The 14,997-nt window shown below is 35.3% G+C and overlaps 1 protein-coding gene across 5 annotated transcripts in view; it reads left to right on the top strand.

The window, feature by feature from the left end:
• The window catches only part of LOC136980485 (uro-adherence factor A-like), a 147,246-nt gene that overhangs the window by 46,386 nt on the left and 85,863 nt on the right, over positions 1–14,997 (top strand). For all 5 annotated transcript variants that reach the window (XM_067276605.1, XM_067276604.1, XM_067276607.1 and 2 more), the window contains exon 5: positions 2,631–3,803. In XM_067276605.1, coding sequence (XP_067132706.1) covers positions 2,631–3,803 — 1,173 coding nt within the window. The remainder of the gene's footprint in view (positions 1–2,630; positions 3,804–14,997) is intronic.

Here is a 14,997-nt window from a genome sequence, read left to right as displayed (position 1 = left end):
TTAATAGTTCTGGAGGCAAAAATCAGAGAGAGGTCTATGTAACATAACTGGCACTCAACTGCATGATAGATGGGAGTTACTTGTTTGAGTCTTGCTCTGGGCCAATTCTTTTCTTCCAGAGCATTCTAAATTAAAAATAAATTTATTATAATTAATAAGATATCTGAATGAAAATTGGTTTTGGTAGACTATCACAACAGCTGTTTTGATAGTCTACCAAAACCAATTTTCATTTGGATTAAAGAGACATATATTTAAAGAATGTTAATACAGCTACCATAATTGATATTTAGATGTACAGTAGTGAACCGAAAATCGGAATCAATTGAGAACTGGGGTTGTTCAGATTAGGGATTTGTTTCGATTACGGATTATGTGCGAAAAAATATATTAACCTGTCCGATGTTCAAATTTTTCTCCGTTGCATGTCGCTTCGTGTTGAATTTTTCTCCGTTGCGTGTCGCTTTGTGTTGAATTTTCGTCGATTTTAAGCCTAACGAAAATTTTTATAATAATAATCGAGGCTATTGTATCGTTAAAAATTATTTCTGCATTTTGTACAAACAAAATAAATATATTGAAGAATATAAAAACATGAAAATTATACTTTAGAAGTAAATTTAGTATCAAAAACGTTCGATTCAGCACGACACAGTCTGACTGAAAATCATTCCGATTACCGGGGTTCCGATTTATGAGTCTCTACTGTATATGTTAGATTTTTAGCTCTGTATTCTGTTTATTTTTAATATGCTGAAGATGACATAAATAAGATGAAAAGATTACGGCTTTAATAAATATAAAATTGGTTTATTTATTAAAACAATTTTGATCATACAAATAATTCTGGGTCAATTCAAACTCAGTTCTGTCTCTAGTTAGAAATATTAAAAAGGATTGAACTGACCCAGAATTATTTGTCTGGTCAAAATTGTTTTAATAAGAGAATTAATCCTTGAAATTTACAATTTATGTAAATATGCTAATTACAATGAATTCCTGGATTTCCACCAGAGGTCTACAGATGTGTATAAATACAACAGATGTAAAGTACTATTTTTAGTATCTTAGGAAACCGACACTAACTGCGGCCGGTAAAACTTCCGTTAACCTAACGGGTACTTTACACGGATTTGAGATTAGTTTGCCAGGCCTGGGCTTTTACGCGTGCACTGAAAAAATTAGTAAGAATAACGACAAATATCAAGTCAAAGCAAAAGTTTCAAATATATTTAATTAGTAAATCGAATTTAACTATGTACAATTGTCTATAATCCAAAACAAAATTTATTAACGAAAATCAACAAGTCAACCCGACAATAAAACTCAGCTACTTAGCTTAACTTAATCTTAATTCCCCTTTGAAAATTTGACAAATCAAATACTTAAGAACTATGCACAAAATCTCTTACGAACTAAATGTCTATCCGTCACCTCACTATACTAGGAACCTGTTTCCTCAATCCTTTTGCTATCGTCAAATCGAATTCCTCTTTAAACACCTTGGATCGCCTAATTCTCAATCTGGACTTCGCCTCAAATCTTTCACTCAGTAGTACACCTCGACCAGGAATCACCTCAATCAGCAATCACCTCGATCGTCTTCGGTTAGCGTGCTGGTTTTATGCTGTGAGGTGACATCACAATTCAGCTAGGTTACTCCCCTTATTTACATACTTAGTTTTTCTAACATCAAATTTCTTTCTGGCAGCTTCAATTCTCCGACAAAATCTTATAAACCGTTTACAAAGCATTTAGCACAATTTTCTGGGATGTTTTATGACGGTTTAGTAAGTATTTTTTTTCTAGTGAGTGTGGGGATTTCCCCCTCCATTTTTTTTTCTGCGGACTGTTTATTTCCGCTGGGCAGCACAAGTGCGCGTGATTTTTTCCTACGGTGCTCGTTCTTTCATGAGTTGGTTTATCATCATCTTTTTTTTTTTTGGTTACTGATAAGAGAGTGGTGGGGAACCTTCGTCCTAACTAAACATAAGCCCCAAACAAAATATAATAAAACGAAAAATAATAATAAAATAAAAATAACGCTCGGACTCAGTTCCTTACACAGATATTTACCTGAGTGATAATGTGAAAAATTTTAATGCTGTGTTGTTGATGTTGGATCTTCAAAGAAAAGGTCGACACCAATTATATATTGTATGTGTTTTTTAATATTATGTCATCGGTGTTTAAAGTTGTTAACCATCTGTCTCTAGTTGGAATGTTAAAAAGGATTTGAACTGAATTATTATGGTCAAATCCAGAATTATTTGTATGGTCAAAATTGTTTTAATAAGAGAATTAATCCTTGGAATTTTACAATTCGTGTAAATTGGTTTCCTTAATTTGATATTATTTATGTTTGTTTACAATTCTGTTGATTTGTAGATGACTTCAGGTACTAATGAGTTGTAGACCAGCTGTACATAAATTTCTACATGGTAAAAATTTATGTACAGGTTCATAAGTGATACCTGCAATAAAGTAGCATGACTCAAAGAATTTAAATTATTCCTTATATATATAGTTACTGTTTTTTATCTATCTATTGCAGTTTAAATTTATATAACAACATTTTTTGAAATACAAATAAAGGATAATGATTCATATTTTTATTTTTTAAAATTTAGGATAAAGTACTTTCACACGAAAAAAATAAATTACCATCAAAAGGCATTCAACGAGTACATAAAGCAAAATTGGGATTTGGAAATTCTAGGACTCAAAAGACTGAGACAGCTATTGATCATAAAGAACAAGAGAGAAAAATGCTAGAAGAATTTGTTTTAGATGACAATGAATTATGTCTTTTTAATTTTTATGACATTCCTGTTGATGTCACAAAGCATTATCGGATGCGAAAATCAGCTAAACTAAAAACTGTGTCAATTATAGACACATTAAGTGAACTGGCACTTGGTGCTGTTGATCGGGAAGATGATACTGGAGCTGTATCATCTTGTGCAATGAATGAACCAATAACTACCACTTCCTATCTTAATCATATTACATCTAATCATTCCTCTTGTGGTATAGCTAATTTAAATAACTGCAAGATTAAAGATAAATTGTTTGTTTCACCATCATTAATTAGAAAAGAAATTCATTCAAAAGAAGGTTCAACTGTACAAGCTACAAATTTTGGTCAATCAATTTTTTCTGATTATTGTGGAAAGTCCCAACCAAATGAATTGTTAGTTACTTCTGAATCTGAACAAGAAAGTAAAGCTAATCGAAAAGGGATTAAAAGTATCAATAGTGATTTTAGCAAAGATTTTTTGTCATCAAATCTACCTCTTTCTTCATCTGGAACAAAACTATCACATTCCTTACATAATAATGGAGTAGAACCTATTCCATGCAGTTCTTTAAAAAGGACTCTTAGATATTTAAGAAAAGCTGTCTCATCAACAGGTATGGAAGGAAACTCCAATGAAATGCAATATGCAAGAAGCAATCGTCATCACAGAAAACGAGAAGATAAAGATTATTCTAGATTGTGCTTATCAGATAGTGAAGTTCGTCATACTCGTAAATCTCAAGATTTTCATGGACATACTATAGGTTGTGGCCTACGCTCCAAACAGAAGCAGGGTCATTCTCGTCAGAGTATGAATTTTGAATTATTTTCAAAAATTTCTGATGAAAATAAATGTAGTTCAACAAATGTTTTATCATTACCTGAGAATGATAAAACAGTGAAACAAACTCAAAAAATTACAACTTTAAGACAGCAATCTCGTGTACCTGAATGGATTCAAAGAATTTTTTCTGTAGCCAAGAAAGGAGATGTAGTATTATTAGTAAGTAGTTTTTTCAATAATTATTTATTGTATCTTTACAAAATTTTACTTTGTAATTATTTCACTTAACAAATTTAATATTTAAAATTGTAAGGATTATTTTTAAGAGATGTGATGAAACAAACTAGAACACAAAAAGTCAAATAATATATGTGTAAAAACCAGTTGAGTTTAATATAAATAAACTCAATTGTTAAGGTTAGTACTCTAACTTCCTGCAGATAACTTACAGTTTATCTGTCAGTTTTAAGTTGCAATCAAATCCATCCAACAGCTTTTCCTTTGTCTAAAGTGTCTTTAAAGAAAGTGTAAAATTATTTATATACTATATACTCATCTGCCATCAAAATTTCTTTGGAAACCATCAATGGTCTCATCATTATCTTGTGAAATAATGTCTGTCTTACTAGCAGTATTTTATATTGGTTTGCATTTCTTTCTTTTTGTTTTCATTAACTATTGGCATTTTATAATAGTATCAGTAACAAGCTTTGATACGAATTTTTCTTGAACTGAAAGTAGTCTTGAATGTTTAAAATCAAATCATAATGAGAAAAATAAGACAACTCTTGTAAAGGTTATGAATATTTGCTCTCACATGCTAATACAACTTTTCTAGATTTACACTTGAGAACCTTAGGCATCCAGTAACAACAACACTAATGGAAAACTAATGTTTTCAACTGTATCCCACTCTTCCTCAGGTTTTTAACCAGTAAGATTCGAACATGGAATGCATAGAACAACATGTTCAAAAATTATTTTTAAAATACAGTAGAGTTCCGTACAACGTGGGGGATTTGTTACTCATTATAGGAAATCACGTTATTGAAACCTGCTTTATCACATGATTTATGAAAGTTTAAACCTTGGCCTATAAGTTGAAAAAAAACATGTACTGTACCTCTGATTGACAAAATTTGAGGGTCGTTGCTTGTTTTATTTGTGTGTTGTATGGGACTCTACTGTATATGGAACAAGCTAAGCATGTGTAGACAACTTTTAACCACATATGTTACAATGGCGATAGAAATATATCTATATCATAAACAATGAATAATAAGATATAAATAATGGCATAGAAAAAGATTGCTAACTGCTAGTGTCGCCCATTTGTTCTATGAATTCCATGTTTGAATCTTACTGGTTAAAAACCTGAGGAAGACTGGGGTACAGTCAAAAATGTTAGTTTTCCATTAAAGTATTGTTGCTACTGGACTCCTAAGGTTCTTGAGTGTGAATTATTCTTTCCAGTATCTCTGTAAGAAGTTGTTTTAATTTTGTAAATTGATTTAAGTTTTAATTATTTATAATTTTTTTAAAATTATTTATCTTTTATTTTTTAAATTTTAGAACAACTGCTTAGTTGATATAGTTAATCGACATTAAATATTTTTGAAAATTATATATTCATTTTCAGAAAACATTTCTACAAATTTTAATTCATTATAAATTAATTAGTGTACAGGAGGGTGCAAAAGTAGGTATACAGTTGAGAATCTGAGAAATACAAATGTTTGGTGTTCATTATTATTTTTATTATCTTTTATTAGTTCGTAATCCTTATTTGTGATTTAATTTGTACATAAAAATAAATGTTTTTCTTTCCTATTTTCTCCTAGCATGTTTTTTTTCCATAATAACAAATGTATACCCATATTTTTTCTAAAAAATTATTAATGTAATTTTGTGTGTGTGTGTGTGTGTGTGTGTGTATCTATACACAGCTCATTGCCATAAAAATTAGTGCACCTAGAAGGAGTTATTGCAGTCAAATGAAATTGTACATGTGTGAATATAATGGCAATATAAGTAAGTGATTATAAAATTAAAGCAAAAGGATCATTTATTGCGGGAAAAACAATAAAGGAGGAAAAGAGATTCTAATACCCTGTTGGGCCACTGCAGTGTGAATACATGATGCAATACAGGCATGCATAGAGGCATACAGGTGCCATATGATGTCCTGCGGCATCTCAGTCCATAGTTGCTGCAAGCGATCCTCTAGTTTAGCTAAACTCGGCCCATTTGGCATCCCAGGTGATCCCAGACATGTTTGATTGGTGACAAATTGGGACCAGGCAGTCCAGGGAAGTGTGTCAATGTGACAGAGGCAGTCCTGTGACACCTTTGCTATGTGTAGTCAAGCATTGTCCTGTTGGAAAATGGCTCTTGGGAGCCCTACCATGAGAGACAACACATGTTGCTGCAGGATGTCACTAACATACCGCTGGGCTGTCATGGTCTTTTGGATCAGTGCTAGAAATGACCAGCTGTCATAAGTGATGGTACTCCAGATCATCACACTGGCTGTGCCACTCCAAAGCATAGGCAAGATTGAGGCATTTACCACGGGGCCTCCAGACACGAACACATCATCTGGATTCATTGCTGTAGATGACCTGGTTTCATTCTGTTGCAGTCCAATCCTATCTGGAGTGACACACTTCAAACAGAGGCAATGATGGGTATCTGTCAATGGTAGCACACACAATGGCTGTCATGATACCAAATGTTTCTCACCTAGGTGCCTTAAAATGGCATGGACAGACACAGGCCTGTATTGATGGTGTCACCTGTGTCCGGATGGTGGACAACATTACAGTCAGCTGTGTGAACTTGTCACAGCTAGTGGTCTGCTGAGGACATCCCGACCCCTGATACCATGTGTGTGAGCTCTCTCTTGTCCACTGATCCCAACACTCCTCACAGTGTTGTTAGAATGGCCTAGGTGATGGGCTATTTGGCAAGATGACCATCCAGCTTCTTTCAACCTGGGCCCTTAGTCTTGAGTTTTTCATGTTGTATTCAAATTGACTTCATTGAACTCACTCGTGTTACTATGACTCACATAATATGTAGTCTCAAGTTAGACCCATTGAGCGAACTCTAAAGGTGAGCAGAAATACATCATACTCACTTGGTTACATGTGTTGTTAAGCATGATGGGATTATTTACAATGCATCTGGGTTTGCAACTATAATGATTTGACCAATCAACTTAACTGTAACAAGTTGTAAACAAATCAATGTGAATTAGTTTACACGTGTTACAGTTAAAAGTTTTGTCTTATTACAATATAGTGCGCAGAAACAAAATGGAAACCTTCAATGTTTTATTTTAAAAAATGAACAAAAAGAAATATTAGTAACATACGTAGAAAATAATAAGAAAATGAACAATGGAAAATTCAACAACAAATTTACAAGAAAAAGACAAATTGATTTATGAAGAGAATTAGTTGAAAAATTAATTGCGTGTGCTAAAAAATGCATTGTGTAATGGAAAAAGTATTTTAATTTAATCCTTCATATAGTTTTCTTTCTTGATCTATTTCTTAAATTGCTTTGTCTATTAAGATTATTTATTAATTAGAACTTAACACTTCTGATTAATAAATAATCTTACTATAGTGTCTATGTTCTTTATAATTTATACATATAATTTACTATCATTTTAATTCTCTTTTTTGATGAATTCGATACTACTATTTATTTTTGAAAAAATTTGCTGTATAATTTTATCAATTATGAATTAAAATTTTTTTATTAGTGTTGACTTGACATAAAAAGAAATGGCATCTACTCATGGTGGAAAAATTTGTTGCCTTCTTAAACAACTCTTTCAGCTCTACCTAATGCTTCGACTGTGATCAGAATACCATATCTGTCAGCCATTCTCACTTTCATGTAGAGATTTTACATGCTCAACTCAAAGTGAGTAGAACTTACATGGTGAGATGGGAAAGCACATGAGTTATAACTCTAGACTACCAATTTGATGTCAGAGTGTGAGATGGTACATGACACCTTCAACACATTGGGAGTTTTAACATGAAAAACTTGAGACTAATGGCCCTGATGATCCCTTCTCAAACTGTTAGTTGTTCATATGGTTCTTTGTGACATGAAGGCATTTCTAGTAATACAGCATCCCTCTGCAACAGGTAAACTACAGACAAGATGCCTTTGAGCACTTTTTTATAGACCAAAGGAGATTCACTTTAACGCCCTCCAGTGGCATTACACAATGAGCTATTGCACTATAACTGTAATCATTTCCATATCTGCTTGAGACTTATCTGCATGCCAGTGATACAATAACTCCTCCTTGGTGTGCTAATTCATATGGCACTGAGTGTATATGTCACAGGGATATGATAAAAGTGGGGATTTGGTCAAATCCCTAAGGGAGATGATTAATTTACTGAAGATGTTTAAATGACAATTCTATAGTCATTTCCTTAAAAAAATGAGTGATTTGATCAAATTCCTGTATTATTTTAGTGAAAAGATAAAATAAACAAGTCAGGACTTGCATAGCACTGCTTGCGCTAGTTACCTGCCCCCTCATCCCTTCAACAGGCTAGCTGCCGGTGACCTCTGGCACATGCAGTTGCACAAATTATTACGTAACGATAGTTGAGTGCATTTATATTTTATTTTCCTTGTAATTTGTACAATTATCAAAATAATTGCTTTGAATACAGGACAAAATCAGACCCAAATCAAATTTGTGTTTGAAGAACAGTTCAATGAAACTATCAGGACATGTTTGAGCAAACAGTATGATAAAGAAAAACCGTTGTGGACTCGTGAAAGAATAGAAGAAGCTATCACAGCCATTGAACAATTTAAATTAGTACCAGTACTTAAGTTTTAACAGACAAATAAACAGTATTACTAAGGAAAAAATACGATCTAATGGAAGTAGGTACTAAAAAATCTTTGATTTTGAAGAGAAAGTCTGACTCCAATCCAGTTGTGAAAATAGTGCCTGCAGAAGAATTTTATCACATACTTCAGGAAACTCATTAGTCAACTGGCCACGAAGGCAGAGATAAAATGCTGTATAGTTTGAAATCGCAATACTTTATACCCGCTTCAGTTGTTCTAGAGTTTTTGAAACTGTGCATTGTATGTCAGTCTAAAAAAAAATTTGCAAGAAAAGGAATTGTCGTTTGCCCAATTGTCCTGTGACTTCAACCATCATGGCCAAGTGGATTTAGTTGACTTGCAGTCAACCCCAGACAGAAATTACAAATGACTATTACATTACAGGATCACATGACGAAATTCAGTTTTCTGCAGCCATTGACTTTGAAAAGAGCGGCTGAAGTAGCAATGGAGCTATTAAAAATCTTTCTGGAAGTAGGTTGTCCTCATATATTGCAAAGTGACAATGGCTGCGAGTTTACAGCTGCTGTCATACAAGAATTGACATTCGTGTGGCTAACATGTAAAATTGTAAATGGTAGGCCTAGACATCCAGCAGGCCAAGGATCTGTTGAGCAATCGAATCAAGATGTCGAAGCTATGTTAGGTGCTTGGCTTATTGACAAGGACACAAATAATTGGGCTACAGGTTGTTACTTTGTTCAGTTTCAGAAGAATTCCTCTCTTCATTGTACCATTCAATGATCACCTTACAAAGTCTTATTTGGAACAGAACCAAAAACATGACTCCAATCTATTCATATTTCAAAGGAGTTGCTTAGAAGCTTGTTACTGGAGAGGACTTGGATCAGCTTCTTAAACAGCAACATAGTGACAACACCTTGACATCAAAGAATTTGCCAGCAACTCAATTAATGAACAACGATGACACTTCAACTTCAGAAGTTAATCTGGAAGCTGAATTAATTAACTACAATGCTTCAACTTCAAATTTAGAGGATCTGCTCGCAACTGAATCAATAACACAGCTCAAACCAGTTTACAACTCTACAACAACTGTACTGCCAGTTAGAACATCTATACTGTTAATACAGGGATGCACAACCTTTCCTGAAGAAGGGCCAAATTAGAATTAAGTTTACTGACTGGGGGCCGGATCTTCAAGTGATTAATGTGATGGCTGAGATTGGATGCTGGCGGCAATCTACTTGATGTCTGGCGTAATGGCAGATGTTGAAACAACCAGCAGATTTTCCACATTCTTGTTGGTTAACCTGTTTTGTGTCTTGCACTTGTTTAAATTCATAAGTGAAAACGCATGTTTGCATACATAGGTACTGCGAAACATGCTTACACAAAATCGAGCATTGTCTTTCAGTTTTGGAAATAATGTATCTGGCAGTTCATTGTAGAATGTGAGGAGATTAGAATTTTTAAACTGATTTCAATTCATCACCGCACTGGATGTCTATTAGCTCAAGTTGGACATCTAGAGAGGCGTCTTCCACTTTCACATCAAATGGAGTTGAAAAAAGCTGCAGGTAGATCTTGTATTTCTGGAATTCATAAAAACCTCTCATTGAATGATGTAATGAGGGTGTTAACTTGGTTAGAGTAATCCATCTTCATATGTGGGTATTTCTCTTTCGTGGCCTTGCAATGTGGAAAGTGTGTAAAATTCTCTGATTGCATGTGGGACTTGAAAAGTGCTAATTTGATCATAAAAGCATTGATGTTAATGCCAACTGAGAAACAAGTTGCATCTTTCCCTGCAATCTCAAAATAAGGTCATTTAGATAAGCAGTAATGTCAGCAAGGAAAGCTAAATCACACTGCCATCTTTGTACCTCTAAATTCCATGTAGTTTTCCCTTGTTCTTTGAGAAAAGTGATAATAGGCCCCAATAGCTCCACAAATCTCTTGAGGACTATTGCATTGCTCAACCAACGAACTTCAGTATACATGGGCAGGTCAGTGTAATCAGCATCTATTTCTTCAAGAAAGGATGTGAAGAGTCGATGGTTGAGTCCATAATGGCAGATTAAGTTCACAGTATCATAGACATCTTTCAGCAGGCATTCAAATCACAGCTTCTTTGCACAAAGTTGCTGTTGGTGAATTATGCAATGATACTGGACTAACTCCTTTTGCCTGTCTCCAAGGTGGTTTTTCGACAAGGTGACCATGCCATTCTCACATCCAACCATAGATGGTGCTCCATCAGTGGCGATGCTGTATAGCTTGTCAAAGTCCAGTGCTGATTTGTTGCAAATGCTCAATAAACCAGTTAGTAAGTCAGCACCAGTTGTATGTCCGGAAAGCGATGCCATGCCAAGAAATTCTTCATTCACAATAAAATCTAGTGAAACACTTCTAATAAACACAATCACTTGTGCTGTTGATGATATGTCAGTGGATTCATCCACAGCCAAAGAAAAATAAGCACAGTTTGTAACTAAAATGTTAAGTTGGCCAGAAATGTCTGATGCAATTTGCGAGATTCTCCGTTGTATCATCATGCGGTTAAGACTGATTGTTTGAAAATATTTTATCTTCTCAGGATACATCTTCTCACTTGCGATGATAAGACACTTTTTTATCATATCGCCATCTGTGAAAGGTTTTCCATTCTTGGCTATTAAAGCAGATATTTCTAGGCTGGCTTCAACAGCCACATCCAATTCTCCAGATTGTTTCTTGAACACATTTTGTTGGCTGATTAGTGATTGTTGTAACGATTTGATTTTCCGTTCGCATTCCATACCTTGCAGAAGGAAATCCTTGTATTGGCTTTCATGATGTCGCTTCAGGTTGAATTCTTTTGGCACTGCTACTGTTCCATTGCACAAGAGGCAAATAATGCTGTTGTTCTGTTGCACAAAACAGTACTTGTTAGTCCACACTTTTTGTAACTGACAGTTCTCGTGATTGACCTTGTGTTTAATGCTCGGTGCTATACAGTTCACTCTGCAAAATGATGTCTCGTTGTGCTGAAAATTCTGAGGCCTGCAATGAATTGTGTTTGAGCAAGGCAAGCTAGACTACCATGTGCTTTGTTCCATACCCACTCTGACCAAAGACTAAAGAGGCGGGGCAGAAGACTATTACGCACACATGTGACAAATGCCCAAGCAGGTCTTAATTCGTTCGACCCCTGTCCAGCGTCTCCACCATTTCTCAGAATTTGTGAGTCAGATCGTCAACATGCCAAGTGCATGACACTAATCCATCATAAATGTGGTTACTGTTCTTACCTAAATTATATTTATGGCCTGTCAGTTTTAACCCCCCCTGGTGTTCAGAAATGAATCAAAAGTGATTAACACAGTGCAGTGGGAAATCTGAATTTTTTTAAATATAATTATTAAAATTGTGATATCTCATTTCAAATTGGGGCTAGAATCAATTTGTTTTTTGTTTTCCGTCACAAATTTATCACAGTTTACGACTGTTAAATTTCAAATAAAATAAAAATTAAAAATAATTATTTAATTTTAAATTTACAAAAAAAAGAATGTAAAAATAAAAGTAAATAAAAAGTTCCAATTAATTTACTATTTAAATAACCTAAGTATATCTGTTTTCTTTCAAATAAAAGAAACCGCAGCTTTCTAGCTACACGGAGAGTCATTTTACAACCCTCTTTGTTGACAAAAGAAGTTTATGGCTTTTTTTTTTTTTTTTTTTTTTTTTTATTTTGCAGAAAAGACCTCTTTCCGCTCAGAGAGCACTAAGAGGCCCAGGGAAGCCTAGGCATAGTTGGCACATGAGAATAATATGATGGCACAAAGAAGGGACAGCGGGTGAAGCAACATACCCTATTCCAATATTAGAGTTGGAACAGAGCATACGACACCCACAAAAACACACACAAAAACTAGAAACAAATACATACATCTAAATAAAACAACTATACAAAAACATATAATACCAAGATAGACCCAGTAGAAGCACTAAATAGCCCAGCCAGGAACAGTGACAGTAAGCCGCAGCCAGCAGAAAGAGTTTTATTGGGGACCGTAATGACTAGCACACTGAATAAAGCAATCTTTTAGTAAGTTAAAACCCTCAGTGTCCTCTACTAAAGCGTGGAGAGGAGCCGGCCAGACCTGCAGCCGGTCGTATAGGAAGGTGATCAATTTTCTTCGACAGATATCAAAAAGGCTACAGTCATACAAGATATGCTCAATAGTGTCCGAAACCTGGCAACCACAGTTACAATTTGGGTTATTTATGATCTTGAACCTGTAAAGATAGCTATTTAGTTTACCATGCTGCGTTAATAAAGTCGTAGTGAAATGGTCATGATGATCCCAATTAATTTTAATCCTGTGACTGACAGTCGGAAAGAAGCTATGCGTAACAGCACCATTTGTGTCTGCTTGCCATCTGGAGTCCCACAGCTGAATTGAACTCTGCCGTAGAATATGCTTAGCATGCCCTAAAGGAAGAATAGAATAGTCTATATTACTATTTAAATGTGCACTAGTAGCCAGGAGGTCAGCCAAGGCATTCCCAGGGCAAGCAGAGTGTGCCTTAATCCAAGAGGCCTTAGTGTTGTACAAGGCGACGCACTTTTTGAATAAGTTGTAGATGTCTAAACTAAGCTTGGTGGATATCTTAGGCTTTTTTAAACAAGCCAATGCAGTCTGCGAATCAATGCAAAGTAACACCTGGTTCAGCTTGTTTTTAATTATGTAATTTAAAGCATGCCAGACAGCTAAAATTTCAGCCTGAACAATGGAACAATCCTGATGTAACTTAAAGTCTAAACAATGCAAAACTTGCATGCCAGACAGGAAAGCCACAGCTGCCCCCGTGCCGCGCTCGGACTTCGACCCATCAGTGAATATCTTAAGCGGATGGTGGTCAGCATAATCGATCAATGCACCTTCATGTGAATATGCAGGGTGAGGAAGCTGCTCCACACCAGCATGGATAGCATACTGAACACAATAATTATTAAGGTGCAATGTACCTTCCCTCTTAATGTTAAAATAATCATAATGCTCTCTAAGCAGAAGATCCAATGGTAATTTGTTAGCTAAAAGTAAAGCAGTTTCTCTTGAAATAGTCCTATATCCCTTAATTATTTTAATACAAATACGCCGTTGAAACTTTAAAAGCATATCCCTATTCTTTTGGTACTTGAGAGCGTCCCCCCAAACGCCTACAGCATATCCCAGATACGGTAGTACAGCACCCTCGTAAATAACATCTAAAGTCTTAGAAGCAAGTCCCCAACGTAGGGTCGCAATTCTATTAAACATGTGTAGCAGTTTCTCAGCCTTCCCCAACTGCACACGGATATGGGGCGACCAGCTAAGCTTGTCATGTAAAGTAACCCCCAGGTATTTAATTGAATTTACATACTCCAAGACCTTCCCATTTAAAGTCAGAGGTGGTTTACTAATCTTACGCTTCCTCGTTACAAATAGTAATTTAGTCTTGTCAGTATTAAAATTTAATTTAGTATCATTAGCCCAATTTTGAAGACTGGCTAGTATGGAACTAGCTTTCTTTTTAAGAGAATAAATATTTTTGTCAGTCACCGTCACAAGCAGGTCGTCGGCAAAGGCAAAGAGCTCACTACCGGCGGGAAGCTTGATCCTAAAAACAGTGTTCATTAAAATATTCCACAAAGCTGGGCCAGAAGCAGAACCCTGAGGAACACCCAGCGAAACATCCCTAGTGGATACTACAGTATTATACCTTAAAGATACCTTCCTGTCCTGAAAGTAACTAACCACGAGATCGTACAGATTCTTTGGTACTTCGGCAGTCCGAAGTTCGCGTAGAATGAAGACGGGCCAGGCGGTGTCAAATGCTGAGGAAATGTCCAGAGAGATAACAATGCATATATTTTTGTTACTTAAGGCATGCTGCATAATATCCCTAACTTTAATCAGGGGGTCAACAGTACTCATCTGAGGAGTGAAGCCAAATTGGTTTTTATTTAGGAATTTTTTAAGATTTAAGTGGTAATTTATCCTATTGATCATTAATTTTTCTAAAATTTTACCTAATACAGGGAGCAAACTAATTGGCCTAAAGGATTTCGGATTATCCAGAATTTTGCCTGGCTTCGGAATGAGTTTCACCACTGCATGCTTCCATGCTGTGGGGAAAACACCAACAGCTAAACACATATTGTAAATATTAACAAGGGAGTCAGGCGAGGTGTTAAAGGCATTTTTTATGATCTCCGCATTCAACCCATCCTGACCAGGCGCCTTCTTATTCTTTTGAGCCAGAATGACCTCTTTAATTTCCGAATGAACAAAGGGCAGATCATCGCCCATATGGTAAGGTTGCTGAATACAGTTCCTTATATCACTGTGAGAATCACTATCATTATCAGTATTATCCAGTATGAAAGAAATGATTTAAGAGCATATTGGCAATTTCTCTGTCATCGTACAGAGTCTTGCCTTGAACATTTTTGATAGTTAAATTGGGAGAACTAGTAATAAAGCTCTTCTTTAATAATTTATAAACGCGACCCCATGGATCAATG

Source organism: Centruroides vittatus, unplaced genomic scaffold (genome assembly GCF_030686945.1).
Source record: "Centruroides vittatus isolate TY-2023 unplaced genomic scaffold, ASM3068694v2 contig_7, whole genome shotgun sequence".
Classification (NCBI taxonomy): Eukaryota; Metazoa; Arthropoda; class Arachnida; order Scorpiones; family Buthidae; genus Centruroides; species Centruroides vittatus.
The sequence above is the reverse complement of the archived record's forward strand: the minus strand, read 5'-3'. Positions and strand labels throughout refer to the sequence as shown.